This window comes from Micropterus salmoides, unplaced genomic scaffold (genome assembly GCF_014851395.1).
Source record: "Micropterus salmoides isolate LMB-PRFRI ecotype aquatic unplaced genomic scaffold, ASM1485139v1 Ms_hic_scaffold_15, whole genome shotgun sequence".
Taxonomy (NCBI): Eukaryota; Metazoa; Chordata; class Actinopteri; order Centrarchiformes; family Centrarchidae; genus Micropterus; species Micropterus salmoides.
Genome location: NW_024040596.1, coordinates 16,510,908 through 16,538,497, shown reverse-complemented (window position 1 = coordinate 16,538,497; position 27,590 = coordinate 16,510,908). Strand labels below are relative to the sequence as shown.

At 38.9% G+C, this 27,590-nt stretch overlaps 1 protein-coding gene across 2 annotated transcripts; it reads left to right on the top strand.

Annotated features, from left to right (window-relative positions):
* On the top strand, positions 1–27,500 carry tbl1x (transducin beta like 1 X-linked). 2 transcript variants are annotated; one of them, XM_038720636.1, is made up of 16 exons: positions 1–707; positions 11,430–11,532; positions 18,799–18,904; positions 19,419–19,564; positions 19,859–20,078; positions 21,837–21,969; positions 22,146–22,287; positions 22,402–22,465; positions 22,607–22,704; positions 23,305–23,365; positions 23,524–23,645; positions 23,735–23,809; positions 23,907–24,034; positions 24,820–24,985; positions 25,092–25,193; positions 25,382–27,500. In XM_038720636.1, the coding sequence occupies exons 3-16, from the start codon at positions 18,847–18,849 to the stop codon at positions 25,406–25,408; spliced, it is 1,542 nt and encodes a 513-aa protein (XP_038576564.1). In that variant the 5' UTR covers positions 1–707; positions 11,430–11,532; positions 18,799–18,846; the 3' UTR covers positions 25,409–27,500. The 2 variants fall into 2 exon arrangements, with proteins under 2 accessions (XP_038576564.1, XP_038576563.1); XM_038720635.1 differs by lacking the exon at positions 11,430–11,532 and having other exon boundaries at positions 2–707.
* Positions 27,501–27,590: the final 90 nt, after the last annotated feature.

Sequence of the window (27,590 nt, the reverse complement as noted above, 5' to 3'; positions counted from 1 at the left end):
GACCAAATGTATATTCTGGGTCAAATTTAAGCCACACTCAGTTCCATTTTAGGTAACTTACACATTTAGATATAGAAAACATACAGTAACGTAGCTATGTCGTAACGGTAAATAACCGTAACAACATGTTTATCTGATCATGTAAGATGGATATACTATGCCTTTAAGATAGCTAGCTAGTAGATGTTTACAAACTGACATTTGAGCATGTAATCTAGTCACTTATGGCAGTGAGATATACACGATTCAAACTATGGCTGAATCAATTAATTAATCTATATAATTGGCCGTGTTTTCTTTATTCAGGTTTAAGGTCAGTTAGCCTTCACCCCCACCACCACTCTCTCCTATTCGCTGTCTACGTCTCTCTCCCGCTGCCGATCAGCGCTTGCTGCTGTGTCTACGTTCCTGTTGTCAGTGAACGGTGAAACTCCACAGAGTAGCCTGCAGCCTCAGCCACAGAAACTCGGGTTTATTCCAACTTTACTGCCACTTGTGAGTGTGCCTGAACGAGTAACGCTTTGTTAGCACACCAAATTAGCCGACAGTGAGTCACACAGCAAACGGTCGGAACTTGAAATATGACGATAAGCAAAATGGGTGGAAAGTCATTGCTAGCTTGCTGAAGTTGGAGGTTCTCCTTGTGGAAGAGGAAGAGGTGGCGGCGGCGGCGGCAGACACCACGAGTTCACTCTCACAATAAAAAGGTAAGCCAATAAAAGTCGAGTGGCATGGTTTAGGCTGCATTGCGTTCAGGCTGCTTTTGTGTTTGTGTGTGGTTTACATGCAGGAGGATAATGACTTTCAGAAATTGGAGATTATAGCGTTGATTATGTGGTTGCCGGCACATAGCGTAGTCACCCATTCACTCCACACGTGTGTTGCAATTCCTGCTTGTGTCTTTTAATTTTCTCTCTGTCGGTGTTGGTTATCCAAACAACCTACTTTTCTGAAACTGTCGTCTTTATACTTACATTAAACCTTGGTAGCTGAGCTGTGGTCGACTACTTCGCAAAATACAATAAGTTTTAGAGGTTGAAGGTTGTCCCATTGTGGTAGTTTGATAGCTGCTTTGCCCTTAATAACACAGTAGAAAACCTTCACCACATAAAGTTGCACCGGTGCAGTTTTAAGTCATTTTGTTCAAGCGGAAATATGAATCATACATATTATATTGCCATGCAGACTGAGGGAGCGCATGAGTGGGGCAAGGCATTCACACTATACTACACATTGCCACCAGTTTCCAAGGGGGCAGTTCGTGTTACTGTACAATGTGATGCTGTTTCCTGACTGCACAGCAGAACAGAACAGAGGCACCAATATATCAAAGAAACCCTGCTAAATAAGACACTTGAGGTCATGGGGCTTTCACATCTCCACAGAACACTTAATAAAAGACTTCACTTTTATAAAGAGATTAAGAAATGTTGTGTGACCTATAATTTCTTCTAATTTCCAACTAGTAAGCCCTGGCTGTTCTCTGTACATGGAATAATGAGAAACAGCATGCACAGACACAGTTAGGATGTCTCGCCTAACCTCTGAGCATCCAAGTGATCATTATCTCTATTAAAGCAAGACATGAGAAGGATTAGGATGAAAATAACTGCTAAAACACACTGCTGTTTGAATGCTGTCTTAGCCTGATTCTACTTCAGTGACCCAAATAATTAATGCCAAAGTGATGCCCCATTTTCTTGTTGATAAGAGGCTGTTGTATGTTGTTTGTTCACACTTTCAGTCAATGTTGTGAAGCTTAATGAAAGCAAATGTAGGCATTTCAGCAAAGAAGTGGCATTGGTGGGAACCACTTTGGTGAGATGGACTTCATTTGACATTTTGGCTGCTGCTGCCACCTTTTTGGTTTTTTTGAATAGTAGGTTATTGGTCATAAGCTGGATGACAAGTTTGTGTTCATTACAATGAAACTTAAAATATTATCAGCGAATATGAACTGGGCAATAATTTGAGATTATTGTCTTTCTCTGGAATTGTATTGTGACAATACGATTACATAATAGGGATGTATGTTACAGAAATATCGAGGTAGAACAATTCATAATCAACATAAATGCAACCCACGTAGCCTCATCCCACATTACGTTGTCAAAATTACGTTAAGGCAGTTCCAAACAAAGTCTACAAACACCCTAACCTTTTCTATGCTATTTGTATTCTCAGATGTTTTGGTGTCCCAATTTTTGATCTGCAGATTTTGAAGATTTGTTTTCTGGCCTGATGTCTAAAAGTGGGGACACATTGTGTTGCATTGAACACAAGTTTCATGATTTCTAAGTGATTTTAGCTCATATTTCCCTATTTTCATATTTATTTCATTTGAAAACTTTTCTTTTTAACATTGTGATATTGATTTCAGTCATTTTGCCTTGCTTTGTGTGTACCAGTTTTGTCACCACAGTCAAGAACTTAATTGCAGTAGTTACAAAAATAGGTTTAGTGCCACCTATTTAAAGAACAATAGGAGTTTTATTATGTCTTAACTGTATTTATCAGACCACTTAATGTTTTACATTTATTGATCCCTAAATATGTTATGGTTTGTGTCTAAAGTCATTACCACATCCCATTGATAGCCCTGGAAGATCTAATATTTACAGAGTGATTAGCTGTAAGTTTTCTCAATGCTTCATGGACCTTGACACATTTCCTAGTTAGCATTTTGTTCTTGGGGGCTTTTAATGTCTATCTTTTGCGTTTCAGTAGGTGGACATAGTTAGCTGTGTTCTGAGTCCTCAGAGGGCATGAATGAATAATGTTGTTGGTCTACACGTTATTGTCTGTCTGCCTCTTGTTCAGTGACATGGCTTGAGATGCGACCTATTGTCTTTGGTTTCAGTGCTGTGTACGGTCTCTGGTCCAGAAAAAAAGTGGATGGCCTGGATTTGAAAAATCACAATTCATTTATCTACTTGCTTGTAGTCGGCCCTTGTTTTGCTCTAAATAGATTTTTGGTAAGTCATTCAAATGTAACTACGATGGACTGAATGAACTTAGGCATAGACGAGACAACAGCAAATCCAAGGTACATTGTGTTTGTGTGTTCAAAAAAGAAATATATTCCTTGCTTATAAGTAGGGCAAGGGAGTCCCTGAGAAAGCCCATGTCAGCCTTGTGGTGCGGCAAAGCTCTGTATCGGGCTGTCCAAATATTTCTGTAGCAGTATTTATTTATGATGGGCAATGGGGGGGGGTTGAGCCATTCTCTCCCTCCAAAAAGAGACATACAGTGTGCATGGGCTACCAGCCAACTGGCAGACTAGTGGTTACTCTGAAATAACGCCCATACAAGTACTGGCTAGTTCAAGGCTATAGTTATTTATTTGGATTTATTTTGGATTTAGGGTGGCTCTGTTTATCGTGAACTTGTGACTGTTGTGCCTTGACTCTGTCCTTGTGTGTGTATATAAATTAAAACAAGTGGGAGGAAGCCACATGCTTCAGGGGTGTGTTAAATAACTATTTCAATGTCTAGCAGCTTATCAGTTTCTATTTTTTTGTGTCTGAACCCACCATAGTGAAGGTGATTCAGTTTCCTTCTTTAAAGCAGCCCAAAGGAACTTGAATTTTGTGTTGATTTTTGGCAGCTACTGGACAAAAGCAGTAGTGTTTCTACCGCCTTGTGTCATAAAGATCTTTATCTGGCTAGTGCGTGCATTTGTTTTGGAAACGATTGAAGGGAAAACACTATTTTAATACTATTTTTCTTTTTTAAACATCTGTTTGCAGAATGCATAGCAATGAGGTAATGTGTCTAAATGTGGCTATATGAGATCACTAACTATAATATGACAATGGTGAAACAACGTAAACTTTGTTTTAGTACTGTTCATACTCCTAGGTTACATGTAAGCCTACAACTAACAGATTTGGTTGCTCAGTAATAGTAAAGAAAGCTGAAGTTATCAACATTCCCTAGTAATATTCTGTCTTTATAATAACCTTAATAAGCAGCAAAATATAGCTCTGCCAACATAAAATATTACGTTATAACCCAGTTGTATTACACTAATGTCCACTGTCCACCTCCATGGACTGTACACAGACAAATTACTTACCTGTCTAAGAGGAAGAGAGCAAATTCAGGATCTGTTTTGATCCTTTCAAATTCTCTCCATCTGTTGAATGACCAAAGGTCAATTGTGTTATCGCCCTTGTTCTATCACTTACCCTTTTTAATTTTTTTTTTTATTCTTCTGTCAATTCTATTATTGTTTTCTTTGCTGATCCTGCCGCAGTATCAGCCATAACCACAAAATATAACGTCAAAAAGTATCCCCCTGCTTTCTTTTGCCTGGGAGAATGGAAACATAGGTTCTTTCGGTCTGCATGGTAGATGCAGTAAATGGTTTCATCAGATTTTTGCAGGGAACCGCACCCGGTGACAGGTATTAAGAATAAGTAGTATTAAACTGAGATTATTTCATAACCAGTTAAAATCTCCTTGTAATTTTCTTTAAAGACTTAACATCTATTGTTAATGAAACACTTTTTAGTGCGCTCCTGTCTGTGTGAGATTATGCTCGGCCAAAAAGACACAAACATTTCAAGTTGATTATGGTCTATGTTGCTATCATTCTAGTTTGCCTTTACATTTTAACTAGTGTTACAGTGGATGACTGTTAAGGAAGTTGTGCAAGCACATGCATGCCAGAGTGACAAACTTCTCTACCAAAGGGAATTTATCTCCCACCCCCCATTCAGCCATGGAAGCTTATGTTGCAGCTGTTTGTGTATTGCGTAGGGGTAAAGTGAATGTGAAGAAAAGTATGTACTCCCAGGAACATAAAGAGAACAGCATCTGAAAATATTACCTCAACATTAATTAGTATCAGCGCTACAAAACCCAAGGATAAAGGTTTTACTATAGAATGTAGTGTAGAGTGATGAAGGGTATGTATGTCATCATAGTCTTTGCCATAGCTTTGTACATCATGGTTTGACAAAGACTCTTACACTAACAACACTACATTTGTGACGTATTCATAAAATCACATTGTGACAAAATTTTCAAGATATGTTATCTGTGTGATACTGTTGTCATGTCTAAATGAAATATAAGTGAACGTGACAGGATGTTGTTCCTGAAGTACACCTTTTTGGAGATGTAGTTTACACAGGCTTGTACTTTCGACTTTTTAAGAACCAGATATTTTATAACGCAGTTGTTTATCTTTTGTGCTGATGATTGAATCAAGAGTTTCAGTTTCATGCCCATACAAGCCATAAAAGTGCTCCAACACAGTCGCCTGATATTGTCCATGGAGGAAATGAATGGGACTTTCAGAACTGGGGGAGACTGGTATAGCTCCTTCCACTTAGCAACTCTGTAGTAGATGTATCTGTAATATCTTGCATTGATAATACTTCTGTAAAAATTGTAGCATGTATATTGAGACAGTGCTAATGTAATTTTTACAGCATTTATTCATTATAGTTTATGTCTGAGGATTTACAGGATTTTTGCATTAATATGATGGAAGTACCTTGATTTGTCAGATATTTTATTCACTGGGAGAGCACTGGTTGTATTATCTATAATTTGTAATTTGTTGTATATGATAGCAAGCCTCTTTTCACACCTTCAAGCATCATGGCATGGCAGTCTCACACTTGCAGTAAGAGATGGGTGTTTTTGTGGAGTTCTGTTCTTAATGTAGTCATAGGATGTCTGTGTATAGTTGTGAATTGCGGCTTAAAGCACACTGCAACGGAAATGAAACGACCATCTGTAGAATGCCAGTGAAAGTTTTATGTTGGCTGCGGCATAGTTTGTAATTCAATGTTCCTTGTACTTTGAAACTAGGCAACGTCATACCACAGTCTGGCGCTACCTGTGGTGATCATGTACAGTGTGTGTGTACCTAAAACAATAATGATAATTATCGCAATATATTCTTCCTCAATAACAATATAACAAATGTTAAAAAAATGTTTAATTCATTAGAATCACGTACAAATTAGCACTTAATTTCTCTACTAAGATATTTATTTTTGTTGAGGAATAGGGACTGAAAAAAGATTTTACTTAATTTTACTCATGCATTTTTGTTTTTAGAGTTTATCATAACTGTTTTGAATGTTTTAAGTCAGATTTGTTGAAGGGATCCACTGTTTGGCAAGTCATTTTATGACCATAAAGAATATTTAATAACACCTCAGTTAACCATCTAGTTTCTTCAACTTTCAACTAGTAGCAAAAATCAGCCTTTGAACTTAAAAGACCTAATGATTTGACATTTATTGTGATAATTATCGATATTGAATCATATGAAATTTTTTAATTGCTAAAACATTTTTGCTCTTACGTGTACCTAATGACTTTTTGGGCAAATGTAGAATGCATCTACTCTAGGGAAACGAGGAGCCGCTCTACACATTGATAGTTTCATATAAATACGCAAAAGAGTTCATTCATTTCTTGAAATCACACTTATATCTATGTAGTCTTTCTTTACCCAGGGCCTTATGAAATATTACATGGTAAATTTTATATAGGAGATTATTGGTGTATTTGTTGCCTCTCCTCTCAAGAAGACTACATTTTTGGTCTAGTGTCTTTATGATATAGCAGCAGGGTGTCTTAACAACATATTTCAAAACAATTTGGTGTAAAGTGATTTATAAATGAGCAAAAAAAGAAGAGAATGTACTTAAAATGAAATAATCCAGGATTGATATATCATGACTATCTATAATATATCTTTGTAAATTTCTCAGTTTCTTAAATAACAAAATTCAGATTAACTGCAGTCTAACCAGGTGTGTGTGTGTGTGTGTGTGTGTGTGTGCACGTTCCTTTCTAGTTACAAGAAATTGGAAACAATTCCAACAATTCCTTTAATCCCATGTGTGCAGTCAGTTGCTTAGCAGGATAGACTCAGAGACACACACACACACACACACATACACACACTACAAAGGGAAATCTTTGAGGTGTGGTATTAGTGTAGTATTAGTGTCGCACTGTGTAAATGCTAGGTAAAGAAACAGTCAGGGGATGGTTTAGAATGAAGATCAGTATTTCAACTCACTTGCCTGCGTTGTTTGTTTGACCCTGATGTCAGATGGAGGGAAAGCTCAAGGAGAGTGGGGGGTATTTTGGGTGGCATGAGCAGCTGTTGACAGAGAAGCAAGATCTTCTGGTCACCATAGCAACACTTGTATTGCCCACACTGGTGTGTCTCTGTGTTTACAGCTTATTTGTGCAATCCTCACCTAGCTGTAAAAAGAATTGCCTGGCTGAGGCCCCTATGTTGACGACGAAAAGCTCAAGAACCCTTGATTCTGTCTTACTGCTGAGTGAGTGTAGAAATATAAATTTTTTCTTAGTGAAACTGTGCTTACATAAGAGCTTGTTAAGACATACTGTATGTTCCTATATAGATGAAATAGTTTCAGTTCCTGTCAGTAGTGGAGACAAAAATCTGATCTATTATATGTTAACCCAAACCAGAAAACTGCCAAATGTTGCATCCAGTTTGTTGGTTTTGATAAAATGTACCGATCATTTACTCTTGATTTCAGATGCAGTACGCAGGAACTTGTGGCTCTTTATCATATCATGCAACATAGAACTATGCAATGGCCTAGATTTGAAGCCACCTTATTTTGCAAACTTGTCATTGTTGTACAGTGAATTCTGTTGTGTATAAAAGAGAATGTGTTCCATTTGTTTATTCAGTGTCCTTGGCAAATTCAAATGGAGCAATAAACCATCTTGTACACAGTTTTATCCATATAGGATTTAATGGAGTGTTATTTATTGTCTAAGTTTGGACGTTAAAATTGACATGTAGAATATATATTAAAGCCGTTTTTCTGCTTTATTCATTTAGGAATGATGAAAATTGTATTGTCTAAGTATATGTGCTGTGCTGAGCATCAAAAGAGCTTTGTGTCCCACAATCTCCTCCACACAATGTATATACTTGCCACCCACCCCCACAAAGCCACATGCATGCCCTACAGCGACTGTTTCCTTGTGTGTGTGTGTGTGTGTGTGTGTGTGTGTGTGTGTGTGTACATGCACATATCAAACCAGGTTATTTTGAGAAACCAGATTAAAGCAGAACATCTAAGTATTTGCCTTGCAATAACCTGGTTAGTGTAAAAGCTGTCTTAACATGTAGCTGACCAATAATCATATTTCTTTCTTTTTAACCATATTTAAGACTTAATGATATATGCAACAAGTTTTCATGACAAAATGGAGCATCTGCAAAAATGGCAAATGGGACCATTCCAAAAACGAGTCGTATGAGTGTGTCTGATCTGCCGAATCTATGATTAAAGGGATAGTAAGTCATTGTAATCCAGTACACTTTGTTAAATTCAACCAATATATACTCACAGTTTGCAACCTCAATCAGCAACATGTGGCGTTAGTGCTTGTGCACAGGAGTGATAGGGGGAGGTGAGCAGGAAGAGATTTGTTTGGCAGGTGAGTTCAAATATCAACAATCCTACTGCAGAATCATTTAATGTCCCTTTAAGAAATAGTTTACAGTAGGGGCGGCGGAACTGGCCAAAAATATAACCACCATTTAATTAACTGCAATCCCGTTTTACCTTGGAATCTTTTTTTTCTCAATTTTGAAATATCCTGTCGACTAGCGTATAGCCAGAAAAATAACCTATGAATTTCTCCATTTGTATCATTAAAACAAATATTACATTAAAGATATTACACAGGTTTCAAAATGGAGTTATTTTAAAGTTAAAGCCAAAAGATAACATAATCATAAACTAACACAATTCACAACCATCTAGTTGGCTACATCACTGCTGGTTTGTTCATGTAGCACAAATCTGCTAGTCAGTGAGGTTGTGTGAAGTTTGGAAAACAGAAGTAAGAGGACATTAAATACCATGATCTCTATTAATCGCGTGAAAAGTGGATTGTGGAAGCCTTAGATCACGATCTTGATCTAAAATGGTCAGATTGCCCACCCCTGGTTTACGGGTCTTGGGGAGTTCTCCTTCAGAGGGAGCTGCTCGATGTCTCATAAAACTCTAAAGCAATATCAAGTTGAACTTTGGGTTTTCATTCCTCTGATTGTGGTTCACTTCTTACGCATAAGATGTGAATACCCAGCCTGTCCGGAGCAGGTTATGTTCGAGATAAGAGATCAACACTATAAAAGCACCGCCTACTGACCAGTCAAATCTCATAATCTCATAAAATAGAATAACCATTTGTAGAAGACTGTTTTTAGGCTGCTTTTGGTGGTGCAGAGATGCTTTTGTTTACCGATATAATCTTACAACAGAGACTGAAGCACTAAAGCCTTGTACTTAGTGTTGTACTTTGAAGATGTGAAAGTACCCCCCCACTTCTTTGAATTCTTTGATTTTTCTTTTTATGTGAGGCTATTTATTATGAGCATATATTTTGGTATTCAAGTTGAGTTTAAGATTTTTTTATTATACTTGTGGTTGCTTTTCTTATGTTATAGATATTTGTAATGATATAGAGACTGGTCATGAACCGCCTTGCCTTTTGCTATTTGGGCGCACGTGAGTTTGTTTTTTTTAATGTTGGAAACTGAAGCCACTTTTTATGGCATGAATGGATTTTTTGTTTTGCTGCTTTTATGAAGTTAATGTAGAACAATGTTTGGAACACTTTTGAGTGTGTTAAATAAATGAATCTGATTTTTGAGGTGATGAGAACATGAAAATGGGAGAGACCACTTTTCTTTGTTAATGTTGACTGACACACAGCCTTTGCAGCTTAAAGAATAAGGCTAAAACGGTCACACACGCCATCTTTCTGCATTTGGCATCTACAACTGTGTTGCTTTCAGCCTGGATTATGTGTTTAACTTCTTATTAACTTGTGTTTATAAGAAGTTATGTGTTTAACTTCGTATTTGACTACTATTAGTTTTTACTCTTTGTAAAATATGCTGCTCTGCTGCCAGTAGACTTGTCCATGATTGTGATTGGTAATCACAAAAACACCGTCCTTCTTATGCGAATGCTCTCATAGCTAGATTGGGAAACCCTGAGTTGACTTACCGAGTTGATAACTAAGTCGTGTGAGTGCTTAGTCTGATTGCGATTGTAGGGTTAGTGAAGGCAAAAAGCCCCCAAATGATATCTTAAGTATGTTGAATTTGCTTCATAGTATAATCAAAAATATCATTAAAAATTGCAAAGGTTTGCGTTGGTGTTGGCATGTTGCTACAGGTACAGGATGGAAAAACTATCCAGAAAGACCAGTTGGAATAATGCATCCAGTAGCATTGAGGCAACACAACACAGCACAGCAGTTAATTATTCTGTAGTGAGGGAGCGGCTATATAAAACGTCTCATTTACTCATCAGTCTTCATTTAATAATTTTGAATAGAGGAATGCACTGCATGTAGTGATTGGTCCCTTTGTCCCCGTGTCTGTTTTTTTTTTTCTCTTTGACAATCAATATAATCTTTAGGGATGTTTGTTTCTTCCATGTATTCTATATATTGTCCACATCAATAGGAATTGAATAGGATTTGTTCTTTGAACAATGCAAGACTGCTGAAATCCTTTTTGGTTTCTACAGAGAATTCTAAACGGCAATAAGCAAGCGGGAGTTGTCATTTTTATTTGATGCTAATGGGTTGAGCATGAGGGAAGCTCTTAGGTCCTGACACTCCCGATGAGTAGATATGATGAATCCTTTCAGTGATCCTTGCTGTCTTGTCACCATCCCCCACTCTTTCCCCAGGGAGAAAATATACTTGATGGTGGTGCCTGTGAACATGCAATTCTCTGTTGAAAGAGAAAAACCCGAACCTAACAATCATATTGTTGAAAATCTATCAATGCGTAATTGTAATTTGTGTGAGGATCATAGGTTTGGGGCATGTTAGCAGGATCGGTGGCTGTAGTTGCACTAAAAACCACCCACTAATATGTTACCCTGATGACCTTTTCTATTGTAAACTACTGAAAGAACCAGTAGGTCCACTGGTTCCTATGCGCATGCATGGAGAGCTAATTGTGAATATGTTTTCATTCATCTGATAATCTCAGCAGGTAATTTCATGTATGACTTCTTCCCCTCTATTTAAAGAAGTGTTAATCAGTGGGTAGAGCGTTTTGTTGGAATGAAAATGTGCTGGCTGTTGTCTCTCATGGCACACTGTTGGCCACCTCTGGTAAACATTAAAAGTGTTGCCACATATAGGAAGTGTTTCCCCTGGAGACTTTAGTTGTCCATCCCCCACCATTTGCCGACCTACGTTGGCTGCCGCTTAGTGACTCATTGAGAGAAACAAAGAATAATGCGCAAATGGTTGTTGTGATTACCTGTGTAAAGATCATTATTTATCACCCTGCTCCCATTCCACCATCCCCCTCTCTGATTCCCCTCCTCCACTTTCTCGCTCTCTCCCCCCCTCCCACCTCCCCCCTCCAGACTGCAGCCCAACCAGAAGCTTCAAAGGCGGGTTTTACTCAGCAGAGCGGTTCAAGAGAAAATGGCTGCTGTTTCCAGGTCTTGTTTGCACATCTGTCAGGAGGTGACTGTTCAGGAGAAAATGGGGTCCCCGGTGTGCTGGTTTTCAATATCATCCTTTTCAAAACCTGCATGTGTTGGAGATGGCTGGTTGTGTAGTTCTCTGTGCTCCATTATTTTTGCATTCAAATGTTCATGTTCAGAAAGCATTTTGTTTGATTTCAGTGATGGATGGATGCTTCTTTGTGACAGGCCCTATTTGGAGCGCTGTGTTCAAGGAGTTATTAGCAGTGGTGTGTTTGTTTTAACCCGGGTAGCTGAAATCTAACATGGTGTGGTTAAAGTATTGCTTTTTGCTATTCCAGTCAATCAAATTCTTTTTTTTTATCTAGATAGTAAATGTCCTGACTCTTTTATTGTACATTAGTTATGATGGAAAAGCCTGAAGGTTTACAGTAAATGATGATTCATGTTACCCGCCTTTTCTGTCTTGTTCCTAATAATCTGCATTCATCATTAGATATTCCTATCAACAACATATTAGTGTATCAAAATTTCTAGCCTCAAACTTTTTCTTTTCTTTTAACTCTGCACACTGTCTCGAGGTGCTGCCATGTAATAAGTGGACTGTGCAGACACCTGCTTGGCTTCAACTCAAATATTTTTATAAATTAATAGGCATCTCAGTTGTTGTCTAATACATGCTCAAATGCCTTCATTAGTTGTGCTTCTGTGATGACATTTAAAAATGCAAACCCCAGAACAAACAAAACACTGTAGCAGAATTACGCAATTGAATCAGAGTTTGATTATATAAACGTGTCCAATTTTACCAAGAACCTACACCATGTAAAGGTCATGGCTTTACACTTTGAGTAAAAAAAACTCCCTCAAACTTTTTCTTGTAAGCAAGTTTTGTTCTTCACCATACAGCCACATATATACGTCAGATCTATCAATGAATAAGCACTTTCTTATTGGTTATGAGACCATTTTCTACAATGTGTACATGATAAACCACAGACTTATGTTATGGTTCAGGGACCATTCAGTTGTATCCCTTCATTATTTGCAGATTCAAAACTTGATCCCAAAGCATAATCTTAACATAATAGCAATGTAATAGATGAACATTTTTCTGCTCCAAGTCATCTGGAAATTGTTTTAACTGAAGTTAGTAATACAGCTTGACTACGTCAGCTGTGTAGTGAAAGCAGCACATCCACAAGACCTGCAGTCCTGTGTCAGTTTCTACATTAGAAGCATTCAGCCACAGTACAGCTGTGCACTCAGAAGTGAGAGGTCTTACAGCCCAATACACAATCCATGTAGTTACACAAGTAAGTTGGAAGAAAATATGCACTTTATGTTGCAATTGTGGGAGTGAAGTGTCAGTTGTTACATAGCTTGTTTAGACAGATTTGATTGTCATTGTCACCTTGAGATGGAAGTCCTGCTCAACCTTCAGACCGGAGTCTGAAGCATAGGGAGATGTTAGCTAGCGCTAACCGCCTTCACTTTCCAGCAGTTGTGGAAACAACAGACCGACTTTTAATAACAGACACACTGTGACCTACACTCATAGACTGTATACCTACACTACACATTTACTGCCAGACTGACAACTTCTTATTTGCTCGCTTTCAGCGTCACTTTCAGACAGTGTGCGAGTGAAAACAATTTGTTCTGCATTGATTCATTCAGTAAGTGATGCGCCGAATACAGGGAAAACATTACGTTATTAATTAAGATTTAGAAAATGGATTTGTGAAATCTGTGAATCAAAAAACGAAATAAACCCAGCTTTAATAGCTGAGCTTATTTACAGTACAAACCTTGTCAGTGATCTATGAGGGCCCAACAAAAAACAACATTCAAAAACAAAAGAATTGTTCAATTATTGTAATCGAGGTATAATGTTCAATTAATTGTGATTTTGATTTTAGGTAAAATCGTTCATCCCTACGACAGTATTACAGTATAAAGGCCTTTTTGACCACAGCTTCAGGCCATCATGCTCTGAGGTGCAAGTATGTAGTCTTGGCAAGCTGGTGTAGTTCACATTGTCAAGCAATTGCCACAAGAGTGCTGTAAACATCCTGAAGGCCTAATGAGCCTGATGACCACAGCAGGGGTTCTCATCATTGACCTATTAAGGTTGGTGTCTGTCCCATCTATTGTCTTTCTTTTCTCCGGTCGTCTGTTTGCATTTAGAAATGTTAACACCAATCTAATTATTGTATATGTATATTAGTTGCTGTTTATGTGAACTGACTGTCCATGCAGAGTAGAGTAAATATAATATTGGGTATGCTTTTAAACAATTGTTGCTCACTGATAATTTCATTTAGAGACTATAAATGAAATTTATAAAGCTATAGGAAATTAAATGGAGAATTTATAGACAAGTACATGTTAATTGAAATGCTTCAATAACTGATGTTGGTTTTGCTCTAAAGTGTTGTCATCTTTGTTTCTGGGTTCGGACACTGGGTCTGTTGTTACCATGTTCTGTCACACCAAGAGGAATTGTTCATTTCTAGATGATTGACACATTAGTCTAACCTGCTAGTTGAGAGAATGGCAATTTACAACAGTGCAAGGACTATCAGTGTAGAAACCTGTCCATTTGGCAGGATCTTTCAATATAAAACTTCAGAGGAATGAAAGAGGGGAAAAAGAGAAGGAATAACACTGATTATTTTTTTTGTATGTAGTGCCAATTACAGTCAGAGCTCGATAGAAAACAAACTGGTAAACAAGATATATTGCAGAAAGTGGCGCAGTAGCTCCATTGTAAGAGTTTTGAGGGTGAGTTTTTCCAAATAAATTATGAATTGACACACATTTTACTGTGACGTTTAATGTTACACAGCTTGTTGGCTGTATTGGTGCATTCTTCTTTGTCTCAAATACACAGAGAGTGAGCATAGCCTAATACCTTGTTGTGCCACTTGATGGGATTGAATCGATTTGATGATTATAATGCATAATATGGTTTGATTCCATAGATGTATTGATACTCTGTCAGCGTTCAGCATAAACAGACTTTTAATTTGGTTTCGTGTTAGGTTGAAGGTGGCAAAGCAGCTCTGTAGTATTTCCACGTAGTGTAGTATTTGTTTCTCGTCTGGCTCAAATATACAGTTAATGGCTGTGGGATTTCTTTTTTACCTTAGTGATGAGGCATGGTTCATGTTGCTTTAGCAACTTAAGCCTTGTGGAATAGTTGTGCGGGACTAAGACTTTGCCTGCATTGTTCCAAGAGTCTTTTTGATTTTATTTTGATCTTACCGAAATTCCAGCCCATGCTATCTGGGTGATTTCTTTTTTATTATTTGATTTGTTTAACTTAAAATACAGAAAATCACATGCATACCTACAAACAGTTGCCAGTTTATTTAGCTACACATACCTACCTAAAACTAATACAGCAATAATCAAACAGTGCTGGAATAAATCTTACCATTACTGGTTTTAATGTACAGTTTTTATTGAACCTTTTTTAAAGAGTTGTTGATTAATTTTGGAGGCTGTAGTTAGTGGTGCTGTTGAGTAGTATTGTATTATAGAGAAACTGTGTTTCTAATACTGCTGCCACAAGTAAAAGTTTTCTATTCAACTATTAGTTGTTAGTTCAAACCCTTAGTTGACTAGTCCTCGTACGTTTATGATGTTCATTCAATTATTTAAATATAGGTTTTTGGGGGCATCAGAAAATAAATGAAAATGAATGAATTCCAGCTCTGAGAAAGAATGTTACAAGTAATATTCTTAACACTGTGGCATATAGGGCTGGGTGATATGCCTAAAAATGTAATTGCGCTAAAACAATTCTGCAACTAACTACTTGACCAAAATAGCTGACCAAACCATTTTGTCCACCCTGTACCTATGAGGGTAGACTAAATATTTGAAACACCCTCTGAGTATAACGTGTGTTTCCTGTACCTCTTTTAAGCCGCAATATCACATTAATGCAATAACCATAATCAAGGATGTGTGGCTTTATATCTGTTAATATCTCTGTCTAGTTAACTCTATCTCCTACCTCTTTCTGTACTGTGTAAATAGTGTTTAGTGTAGTGTAGCAGTCTTATAAGCAAGTACATTTTTTCCCTTTGTGAGGTCTTTTTTTTCAGAGGGATCATATTGCAGACTTTGACTCCACTTATCACTTCGGTGGATAAACACTAGAGCCATTGCAGAGGTTAGCATTTTGTCTGTTTTCCTGGAAGGCACATTGTTTGGTCAAAGGAGGCTTGGGTGTCGAGGGAGTTGTGTAATGGATGGTGGCATCATGGGCCCATCTGATAGAGGGATTACTGCTGCTGCCCTGCACCGATGGGACCTGAGCCCCTCCAGGCTGCCTGTTAATTACGTTTCCAGTTGTTTGGTATGTAGCAGCCTTGGGAACAGTGGCTACCTTGCTTTGATGTGGCTACCGCTTCCTCGTCGTATATGTAAACTGAAGAGAAACATGGTGGCAGTGGTCAAATTAGAGCACAATGGCCAAGGTAGACAAGCTTACTGTTGTGTTTTCTAGAAAACAGAACATTTGCTTTTGAGTGTTATTTGTTATTTAATTTAAATGATAATGAGACTTGATGAAACAGTGAAATGAAACCAGTATTTGTATGTCTAATATTTCTGTGAGATTCTGGCCTGTTTTTTGCAAGATTGTTTTACTGCAGGTGTATCTTAAAGGTTCATAGTGGAGGATGTAGTGCTATGGAGCTGTTTATTTATGAGAGGGGTTCCTGTTTTGTTGGTCAGTGTTTCCCATTAATTAACGAGACTATGACGGCCCACCACAGTCTAACTTGTCTAATCTGTTCTGCCATAATTTCAAAAATTAATCGAAAATATATTATCGTGAAAGACTTCTAACGTTGTGTTTCTGCTGCTGCTCCCCGCTGCTGTAAACTTGCATACTCACACACTTAGGCATCTGACTCGAGACAAGCACTTTTCTTTTGATGTAATTACGGTAACGTTAACTACGGGTTTGAACAACGTTGAGTATATCCACTGTCACTCGTTTGAGATTGCGATCGAACTAGCCGCTAAATTTGTAAGTGCACACAATAAGCAGTTAAAAGGGGCAGACCGAGCTGGCAGGCTGGGTTAGCGACTTTATTCTGTAATTTTCTCACTTTACAAAGTGTTACAGTATGAGAGTCTTACCTGAAGAGAGGCTATTAAATTAATTAATTGTACGCAATACAACACAACATACAATATAATGTATCAAATTGTGTCAAACTTGGTGAATGTAGTGTGAGGATACACGTGACAAAATCCGGTTTTCAAAATAAGGTGTTAATAATATGTTAACGTATACAGTATTCAAATGAGATTAATAGGATTATATTCACAGGAAATATTTAACATGGTAGGGTTAGGGCTTACAAATTATACTTTGATTTAGGGTTGCTGGAAAAACCTTAAATGAATTAGCTGACTTTTTTGGTATTTCGTCACCCTTTATATCTATACAGTGTATTTGTGATTTATTTACAAAATTGTTAGAATGAGTGCAAAGTTCTTCATGGATCTAGGCTCTTTATTTTGCTTTTAAAGTGCACCAAATTAATGCACTTAACTTTTAAAATGTACAAATACTTCTTCCGGAGGGGCATGCCACTGGATCCTCTAGAGGGTCGATGTCCACCCACCATAGTCTCTCAAAATCCTGTGTGAAACACTGTTGGTATTGTGCACACTGCATTAGGACAAACATTCAGGCTTATGTGCACTTGGGTGATGCCATACACAGCCCTGCTGATGGTGTCACATTATTTCACTGACTTGCAGGCAGCTGTAATGCTCCAAGAAGCGCAGCATTGCGCCAACAAACATGGGGAAAAAGATGACTGCAAGTTAGTAAACATGGATGTAAACAATACAGGATTTTAAATGTTTTTAAAAATCGGCTTCACAAATGTTTTATGTGGAGGGAAATATTCATCACGTTTGGTTGATCTCAAGATTACACACACGTTTGGGTGAGTAACAGTGAATGTAAACGTAACTTTTGTTTGTTTATAAGGAAACGCCACAGAGCGCCTGTAATAGCAGCTCTTTTTATGTTAGCTAATGTCTTCACTTTTATGGCTGCAGCAGCTGCAAATGTTGTTCTAGTTCTTAGCATGTCTGCTGTGGTACAGTAAGGGCAGTCTCCATCGGAAAGAATATACCAAGGTGAAAGAGTGAATAATTCATGTTGAGTAACATGTTCAACCCCTCTGGCTGTATGCCCACTGGTAATTGGGACAACACCATTCTCTAGTCTATTTTGCTCGATCTCTCTTGTTGCTATGCTACCAAAGGGGAACCTGAGTGGGCCTGGACAATGTTTCGAATGGAAGCTGGACAGCCATGCAGTCTTCATACCTGACACCACCCCTCTTTATTTCTCTTTGAATTCTCAGCAAAGATGTCTGTCAGTGGGAGAGCAGGAAATAATTATTATATAGTTTGTCATGACTCATTCTCAGCAGGTTGCAGTTGGTTTCTTTTGATAAGCATTTTCCTAACCTCAACCTGCTAATTCTCTTAGGTGTACTATACGTTTACATTGTGTGTGTGTGTGTGTGGGTGTATAAGCAAATTGGGAAATTAAGAACTCTGCAATATTCTTGCAGTATTCAGCAGCCTGAGGACAAAAAACATGATGGGATTAAAAACATAATTGCTTTTTAGCTCCCTTCAGTTTTGAGACCGTCTCAATTGAAATGTTAACATAAACTCTGTTTAACACCACTATTTGTTGAAAATAACAGATGGGAAGGTCCGGCTGAATGCTATGAATAATTCGCCTCTTGCTTTCTTCTGTAATTCACTAGATGGTCAGTAGACAGGCATTTAATATCCTTACGGCTTTATCTGGGCTCTTTTCCATCTAAATGGCTGGCTGGGTCACTAATGGGAAGTACAATTGAGTTCTCAGTGAAAGCCAAATGGATATAGACACTCTATTAGGTCAGAGGAGAGAGGCTGGAAATACTTGCATTCAGAACTAGAAATGGATTCACAGGTTTCGTGACCCAGCCATTGACATTGTGCATTGGGCAAGAGGAGAGTAAGCAGTTACTAACGGAGGCTGGACATCAGGGCTGTCCCATGTGTATGTTAGTGTGTCTGTTAAAAAATACGATTGCATTTGACTGCATCACTAAACAACGACTGGGACATATTTGTGCAGTGTGCAGAATTCTATTTTTGTTGGAGTGTGATATTATTTGTTAGAATGACGTAAGCACATGTCATATGCTAGACCACAGACATAAATGCTAATATCAACTCCCATTTTTGGTTATATTTTCAGGAGTGAGCCCAGCCTTCCAACATACCTCCTCCCTTTCGTTGGGCTAAGATGAGTATTACCAGTGACGAAGTGAACTTTCTGGTCTACAGATACCTCCAAGAATCAGGTTTGTCTCACTAAAATCTGCTAAACCCACTGATACTGTTTATGCAGAAATTATTATTATTAGTATTGCTGTCATGCAACAATTTCTAAGGACAAAGCACATACTACTAATAATGTTTTAATGTTACGGATCAAAACTTGCACCCTCCATTTATAGTGGATGGACATAAACGGGCCATTCCCCCTCCTTGTATGTGCACAGAATATTGCCATTCATTCTTTGAAAGGATTTGGATGTAGATTTAAATCCTAGCTGCTGTTTATTTAGTCTGCTTCTGAAGCCATATGGCACAATACAAGCTCCTAGTTAGCCCCGTGAGGTCAACATTGATACTGGCGTGCCTTTATTAAACTCTCAAATATCATACTTGTTATGCAGTTTGGTTTTGTATTCGATTACTGTTAGCTTTGTTTGCATCAGACAAGATGTTTCTGTGACTATTTGTGATGTGTTTGTGCACATCTTGTGCTTGGCACTCTCCCGTTAATGAATGTGAATGGTGTTTTGTTTTCAGGTTTCTCCCACTCAGCATTCACCTTTGGCATCGAGAGCCACATCAGCCAGTCTAACATCAATGGAACACTAGTGCCCCCTGCAGCCCTCATCTCCATCCTGCAGAAGGGGCTTCAGTACGTGGAGGCAGAAATCAGCATCAATGAGGTGAGTGCTGGGACCTGCTGCTACTAACTCCCACAGATGTTTACTGTTGCTTAATGATAAAAAGACAGACTTTGATCTCTGTCATCACACCAGGTCAACTGCAAATGCTTTTAATATTTTCAGCCATCCTTGCGCTGGAAGAACCAGTGAAGAAGTTTTGTAGAGGAATCCCAATTAGGAAACACTCTTCACCTCTATAATTGATCATTACCAGGAAATGGATTTCTAGACAAATCGCTAATTAAAAGGTCACATCGCCTCATGATGCGATATTAACTGCTGTTGCCCTGACAGGATGGTACAGTTTTCGACGGTCGGCCAATTGAGTCGCTGTCACTCATTGACGCGGTGATGCCAGACGTGGTGCAGACGCGGCAGCAGGCCTTCCGTGACAAGTTAGCTCAGCAGCAGGCGGCCTGTGCCATGGCAGCGTCAACCTCTGGAAACCAATCCAACGCACCAAAGAATGGAGAAGCCACTGTCAATGGGGAGGAGAATGGCACTCACAACATTAGTAAGTTGGATCTCCTAATTGTCTCACATAATTGACAATGGCATAGTCTCTGTTAATTAGTAATGTGATCAAATGGTAATCAAGAGTGGTTAAAAGAAAGAGACAAGCAGACAAGTACAAAAGAGTCTGCCTTCTATGTAATTTTATAAACTTGCAGCTCAACAAATGGTTATAATGTTGAAATAAAAAATAAAAGAAAAAAGCCTTTTGGCAAAAAGGGTCAAGAATAATCCTTGAAATGAAAGAGCCATTAAGTTAAAAAGAAAATGCTGGTTTCATTGTAGCATTAGTGGTCACCATAAAGTACCTTTGAACCCAAATTATCATGGCTATGGCAGAATTATGTTGACTTACTGTAATGCTTAGTTTGACTAGTATTTGAGCGTACACAGGCTCATCTGGACTAGAGCCTGGACCGATATGGGATTTTCAATACCGATACTGATTTGCTATTCCGATACAATGGCCAGTATTCCTTTTTTCCCTTCTCTTCAGAAACGCATAACATAAACAAAGATTATCCCCAACCTCATCTAGATAACATAATGCAGTTTAAAAATAAACTTTTTTTTATTGTTATAAAGAGTAGCTGTGCAGCTGTGTTTTGTGCTGGATTACCAATAGGGGGAGTTGCAGAGTGCCCTCTGGTGGACAAACTGTGCAACGACAACACTCATAACATGATTGAAGATGCCTCTCCTTTTTTTTTTTTTTTTTAAATTGACATTTATTGGCTGATATAAACACAGATACCAATATATCTGCAATTAGCTTGTGTTGGCAGATAATATCAGCGCACCGATTTATTGGTCAGGCTCTAATCTGTACCATTATATGAATCTGCATGTGGGACAGGAAAGAGAATTCAAAGACATGGCCGGAGTTAACTCTTCTTGCACTGTGTTTTAGCTCTGTGCTTTCATAAAGAAGCAGCCTGGTAGATTTATTACACTACCAAATCATCAGTTTTTCTACGGCTGAACAATTAATCGAAATCATATCGAAACTGCAATATGGGCTACAGCAACTTTCAAATTGCAGGAGGTGCAATATGGAAATAAGACAAAATTTGTGTCAATATCATTTTTAAAAAAAATATTGTTGTGCTGCAGAGATGTCCTGGCCAACACATCATATTCTACAGATTTAAGAAAACATGAGAATAATTATGTAAAAATGACCATTCCCTCCAATAAATGCAATATCAGTCAAAATAATCGCAATTGGATATTTTTCAAAACTGTTCAGCCCTACAGAGAAACAAATCAGCCATGTGGTTTTCACAGAATGTGATATCATTATAGCAGCTGTGAGTAAAACCAGAGAGGTGTAGATCAGGTGGAGCTTTAGACAAGGGGAAGAGGAGTTGATGTTTGTATCAGCACATCCCTGAAGAATTTAATTCAAAAGTGTGGATGGCAACGGGAAGAGTCGGGTGTGAGAAAGGTTTCACTGTCAGAAGATACAGGGAGGCTTTTACATATTCTTAAGGCTGGAAGCTTCACTGTGACTGGATTCTCATTATACTGTGATAAATGTGTGCACTCCAAGTGGGTCAGTATCAGACTACGATAAATAAAACCGCACTGGCAAAAACCAGGAGAAACACAGTATTGATTTTCTTTTATGTCTTCCTGTTATTTAAAGGTAGCCCTTCACCATCTTACACATCTGGTAACAATGCGTGGGTGAAGTGTGTTTGCATGTATGTGTTGAGGCATACATAAATATGCATGCTTGTGCGCCCACTCTCCTCAGATAACCACAGTGAGCCCATGGAGATGGACGTAGATGTGGAGATACCTGCCAGCAAAGCCACAGTGCTCCGAGGCCACGAGTCTGAAGTGTTCATCTGTGCCTGGAACCCTGTCAGCGATCTGCTGGCCTCAGGGTGAGTCTCTGTCTGTGCTGAAATAGAGCTTAATTTATGTTGGATGAGTCATACTATATTGTATGCACACTTTGGCTTTTATTTTGTATGATATATGGCTTCATAAGAGTCAGCGCTGACAGCTTATGTTCCAACAATCTTTTGACCCCCTCCTGCTGCGTTGGTATTCTGTTCAGCTCGGGGGACTCCACCGCTAGGATCTGGAACCTGAACGAGAATAATAACTCCAACTCCACCCAGCTGGTGCTGCGCCACTGTATCCGAGAAGGTGGCCAGGACGTCCCCAGCAACAAAGACGTCACCTCACTAGACTGGAATGTAGGTTCCAGAACACCCATCCATATCTTTACTCTTCTGCTTTTACCAAGGGGTAAGCAGAATGTGCAGATGAGGACGGTTAAGTAACAGTTCTGTTATCTTTCCATCCAACAGAGCGAAGGCACTCTCCTGGCAACGGGCTCGTATGATGGATTTGCCAGGATATGGACAAAGGATGGTATGTCCTCCATCATTCCAGAACGGTGTTGTTTCCTTGGTCATTAGATTTAAGCCATTGTTATTGTGAATAATGCAACATCTATGACAATTTTTTGAAGGATCTTTTCTAAAAGAAATGGATATGGCTCTAATCCATTAGGAAATCTGGCAAGCACCTTGGGGCAGCACAAAGGGCCCATATTTGCACTCAAGTGGAACAAGAAGGGGAACTCTATTCTCAGTGCTGGTGTAGATAAGGTATTTAATAAAGCATGGATTTGTGTCTGTCAATAATAATATCCTCATGCCTCTAATAACCTCCAGGGCTTGACATTCACCTTTTTGATCACCAGCTAAAGTGTAAATCTGTAAGATATAATTTTTCAGGAATCCACAAGCTACAACGCAAACTGCACTTTCATCAGTAAATCCTTTGTACAGCATCATTGTAGCATGTAACCAATTCCAATTAAATATAACTTTATAAGTAAGTTAAGTGAAACATAGAAAAATGTCATCTGCGAAAGTTATTTACATTCAAGTTATTTTGTGCTACTCTGACATGAACTGCAGATATTGTGAATGATTCTTTGAAAATAAATCTGCCATGGAGAAGTTGAACAGGCAGAAAAAAATGGCGCACACCAAGGACAATGACTATGACACTAGCTATTTATTTTGTTTAGTTGTCTTTTTTTTACCCTGCTTACCTATTTGGTGAGATGGCAGGTTTTTATTTCAAACCCTGGCAGTCCTTTAGAGAACAACTTAAAGAACATTTAATATGTCGCATTATTTATAATTATGCATTCAGAAATGTTGCATTCATGGTTTGAAAGTTTCAATTTAATTTTCCAGACAACAATCATTTGGGATGCACACACAGGAGAAGCCAAGCAGCAGTTCCCTTTTCACTCAGGTAAAGTGAGTTTACTGTGCTTCAGAACAATAAAAGCGATTCATTGTAGGTCATAAATAGGATGCAAAATGTTTCCTGCTCAGTTGTGGTTGTATTGTGAGCTCATAAACCTCCCAACCCTTAATGAATGCGGACCTGTGCATTGAAATATTCCACAGCCCCAGCACTGGATGTCGACTGGCAGAACAACACCACCTTTGCCTCCTGCAGCACAGACATGTGCATCCACGTATGTCGCCTTGGCAGCGACCGGCCCCTCAAGACCTTCCAGGGCCACACGGTAAACAGCTTTTTCTGTGTTGCTCTCCTGACCTTTATACCATGCTTACTCCCTTGAGAGTCACGCTAACGAGTTTTTGTGTTTTGCAGAATGAAGTTAATGCCATCAAGTGGGATCCATCAGGTATGCTGCTTGCCTCCTGCTCAGATGACATGACCTTAAAGGTGAGACTAGTCCCCCACTCTTACAGCTTAAGGACAACAAATCTCAGTGGTGATTTGTATTCAGTCTTGTTTTGCTTTTGCTGTTTCCTTCACACAGATTTGGAGTATGAAGCAGGAGTCATGTGTCCACGACCTCCAGGCTCATAGCAAAGAGATCTACACTATCAAGTGGAGCCCCACAGGCCCCGGCACAAGCAACCCCAACTCCAACATCATGCTCGCCAGGTGGGAAATCTCTCACACAGAGCTCAGATTTGGTACCACACAGGGCAGCCATCTCCGTTGCTCAATTTTGAAAGAAAAGTGTGTGTGCTGGGAACAAACTGTGTATATGTGGGTGTATATGTCTCGGTATGTGTATGTGTGGAAGGGGACATTTGCCAATGTCTGGCATTCAGAAGAAACCATGTTCTAGGCAAAATCCCAGTGCTAGTAATTGTCAGTGGCCCACAGCCCTACACCCAGACCCAGATGTGCATACATTGTGTAAATGTTATAGTCCAAACACCACAGGAATGACAAAACAGCATACCTGACCGTAATTTAAATTTGGAAATACACCTGCCATTATAGCCACTGCTTAAAAGGTACTACATAATTTTAAGTAAATTCTGCCATTGAAAAGTACGCCTGCAATACATTTTTAATTGACTTCAATTTTGCTCTCTGCATAAATCCGAGTTTGCTGTGATTTGTTGCCAAGGGCACCCATAAGAGATTAGTTCTGCCTATTTATACCTTTGTGAAGATGATGTGTTAATTGAAATCAGCCCCTTTAAATTCTTTCAGATAAATTCTGAAAGACATTCTGATGCTAAAAATCTTTGGAAATATTGAAATACGCCACTGAAAGGCATCTTGTAGGCACTGCACAAATTAGAAGTTTTTATGACTAGCAAATATTTCTAAATGGGTGGTCTTTTATGATCCATTTAGAAAATAGATAATCTTTCTATCCTAGGTACTGCTCTTATATCTCACATGTGGACTTTGGCTTTTCCCCACCATAGCGCCTCTTTCGACTCAACAGTACGACTGTGGGATGTTGAGCGAGGGGTTTGTATTCACACACTGACCAAGCACCAGGAACCTGTCTACAGTGTGGCTTTCAGCCCCGACGGCAAGCACCTGGCTAGTGGCTCCTTTGATAAGTGTGTCCACATTTGGAACACTACGGTAAGCGTTTGGTTATACTGTTCCAAACAGCAGAGGAGAACATTTGTTGTGATATTGCTAAATCTTGATGGAGTTGGTCATTCACTTGTTTGCACTGTTGTTTCAGACTGGAGCCTTGGTGCACAGCTACAGGGGTACTGGTGGTATTTTCGAGGTGTGCTGGAACAGCATTGGTGACAAAGTTGGTGCCAGCGCATCAGATGGTTCGGTAAGCCATGGCGGTTGTGATTATGAAGTAGTAATTTACAACAGTGTGCAGTTCCTATTTAAATGTTTTGGGTTTGGTATACACATTGGATTAGAAAACACAATACTATTATTTTGAGAACAATAGGTATAAAAAGATATGTTGCTTTAAATCTGTTATTAATGCTACCTAATTCTTTACCTTCTTAGGTATGTGTGCTTGATCTCCGAAAATAGCTGACTTAAGACTTTCATGATGAATCCTGGAATGTGGAGCAAATTGCCTTCTTCTGCCGTCAGCAAACTCGCTCTCATTGCTCAAGAAGAGCTGTAAGGTGGAGTGAAACAAAACCCATCACAGGCGTAAAACCAGATTACTGCAACAGCTTCTGAGGAGCCAACAGCAACTGACTTCAGTGCACCTTACAGTTTGTTGATGTGTGTTTTATGACAAGCCTATTTGAAACGTAATGGAAGGTGGTTAAGAGATCCCCAAGACTGGACTGAATCCAACTCCCTGGGTGCATCCATGTTTTAAAGGTTTCTAATGAGGAAGTGCTGCGATGCCTCCGGGCCACTGGTCCAGCTGTTATCGGGATTGTATGGGTGGAAACACAAAGATGAGTTTCATATAAAGAGTAAAGTGTTAATGAGACACACATGTTTGGCTGTGAAAGGCAACAAATTTTGAAAGAATGGTGGTGGTTTTAGAATTCCTCTCAGCAAATGTTACTTCATGTCCAAATGAACTAACTGGGGCCGTGATAAGAGTAACATGAATACTGAAGCACTGGTTTTGTCTGTTGACATGGTGCTTAACTTCTTCTAAGTGGAGAATAGTTTGTTTCAAGAGTACTTCTTGCTTTTTTTGTCTGTTTTCCACAGATGGACTTTTGAAAGTCAAAACTGAATGTGCCGCTACGAGGTAGTTTTAAGCTTACGTTTAACAACAGGTCAACAAAAGGAAAACCTGCCAAGAAACAGTACTAACCTCCCAACATGACCAGCTCAATTCACTCGAGATTAGAAATGTCATTTTGTGGACAAGAGGTGAAAAGTTTGGTTTACAAAGAGAATTTTCTCCCTTTTTTTTGGATGTAAATTTAAGAATGTAAAGATATGTAAATTAGATTAATACACAGACTTATATACTGTGTATATATGTTTATATACAGTACACTTTATTGCCATTCTGTAGGGGCTCATTAATGGCTAGAGCAGTCACATCTTTGCTGATAATACGTGGCGAGGCCTCCTTTTTAAATGAAGTGCATGTCTCATCAGCTTCTTTTAACACACTTTTTCAACTCTGCCAATCATATCCAATGCATCAGAATCCTTTTTTCAGTGAGTCACAAATGGCATTGACACAGATGTGTTCAGCGACTTTGCTTTCCACTATTGATCCCTGAAAGCCATGGAAGAAACATTTGCCTCATTATCTGCATTCAGGGAGTTATCTGGTCAACAATAGTGAAGGGAACGGTCATCACAGTCTCCTGTTTGGTTTCTGCTTTAACTTTGTATTGTATTTGGAACGGGACATCACAGAATCAATGTTAAGAGTGTCATGCAGACGTGGGCGGGAAAACAGCTACAGCTTAGTTAACATTATCTCTTTGGCACTTTCCTCTGAATAGTCTACTGAAAATTCAGAGCACATTCTGACCAGGAGGTGGAGGTCAAGCAAAAGTCCTGCTGTTGCTAAAAGAAAAAAGCTATGATTGGTCTTGTTAAGTCCCGCAGAATGCTGCCAGCTGATCAGATTTGGTCAGATCTCTGAAATCTGACCAATTCTGATCAGTCTGTGTTGTGGGCTGAGCTGCAACTGTGTGCAGTAAGTCTGCCTCCGTCTGCTTACTGGGATCTCGTGTAAAAGACAGTATCTTCAAACTAACTTACCACCACTTTGATTAGCCTTTTTTTTCTGGTCCCCTTCCCTTTCAGTCAACTTCTGGTTGAGCAATGTGAAGTGCACCTTTTTGTAAGGGTGGGTTCAACAAATATTCAGATTTTGCTGAAAGTGAAGGGCCAATGTTTTATTTTTCTCCTTTTTTTTTTTTTTTAATGTCACGATTGGACGTTAATGGGTGGTTCATGGTTTTCTGACCTTTTCATTTTCTGAGAGCCATTATTGTCTGTGTCAGACTGAGAATTGGGCTGTGGGGTTGGTGGCGTACTAAGGAGCCCAGTATGGGATAAGTGCTGTGACAGATACTATCTCTCTTGCACCCTGGTTCAGGGTGTGGTCACCTGTTTCCAAGACAAAACGTTGAAGTCATTCAGTGTCTCAAATAAATCACTCTATTTTGATATCAGAAACCATGAAGTCTGTGTCGTGAATTGGTGTTTTTCTTAACTCAGGAGTATTTTGTTTGAATTAACGGGCTTGCTATGCAGTCCTCTGCAACCACTCAAA

What these genes read in the sequence shown, in the direction of transcription:
- tbl1x (XM_038720636.1), top strand. Translation starts at nt 18,847, where the DNA reads ATGAGTATTACCAGTGACGAAGTGAACTTTCTGGTCTACAGATACCTC. An exon ending in CAGATACCTCCAAGAATCAG is followed by an intron (nt 18,905 to 19,418) that starts GTTTGTCTCACT and finishes TTTTGTTTTCAG; the next exon opens with GTTTCTCCCACTCAGCATTC. An exon ending in GAATGGCACTCACAACATTA is followed by an intron (nt 20,079 to 21,836) that starts GTAAGTTGGATC and finishes CACTCTCCTCAG; the next exon opens with ATAACCACAGTGAGCCCATG.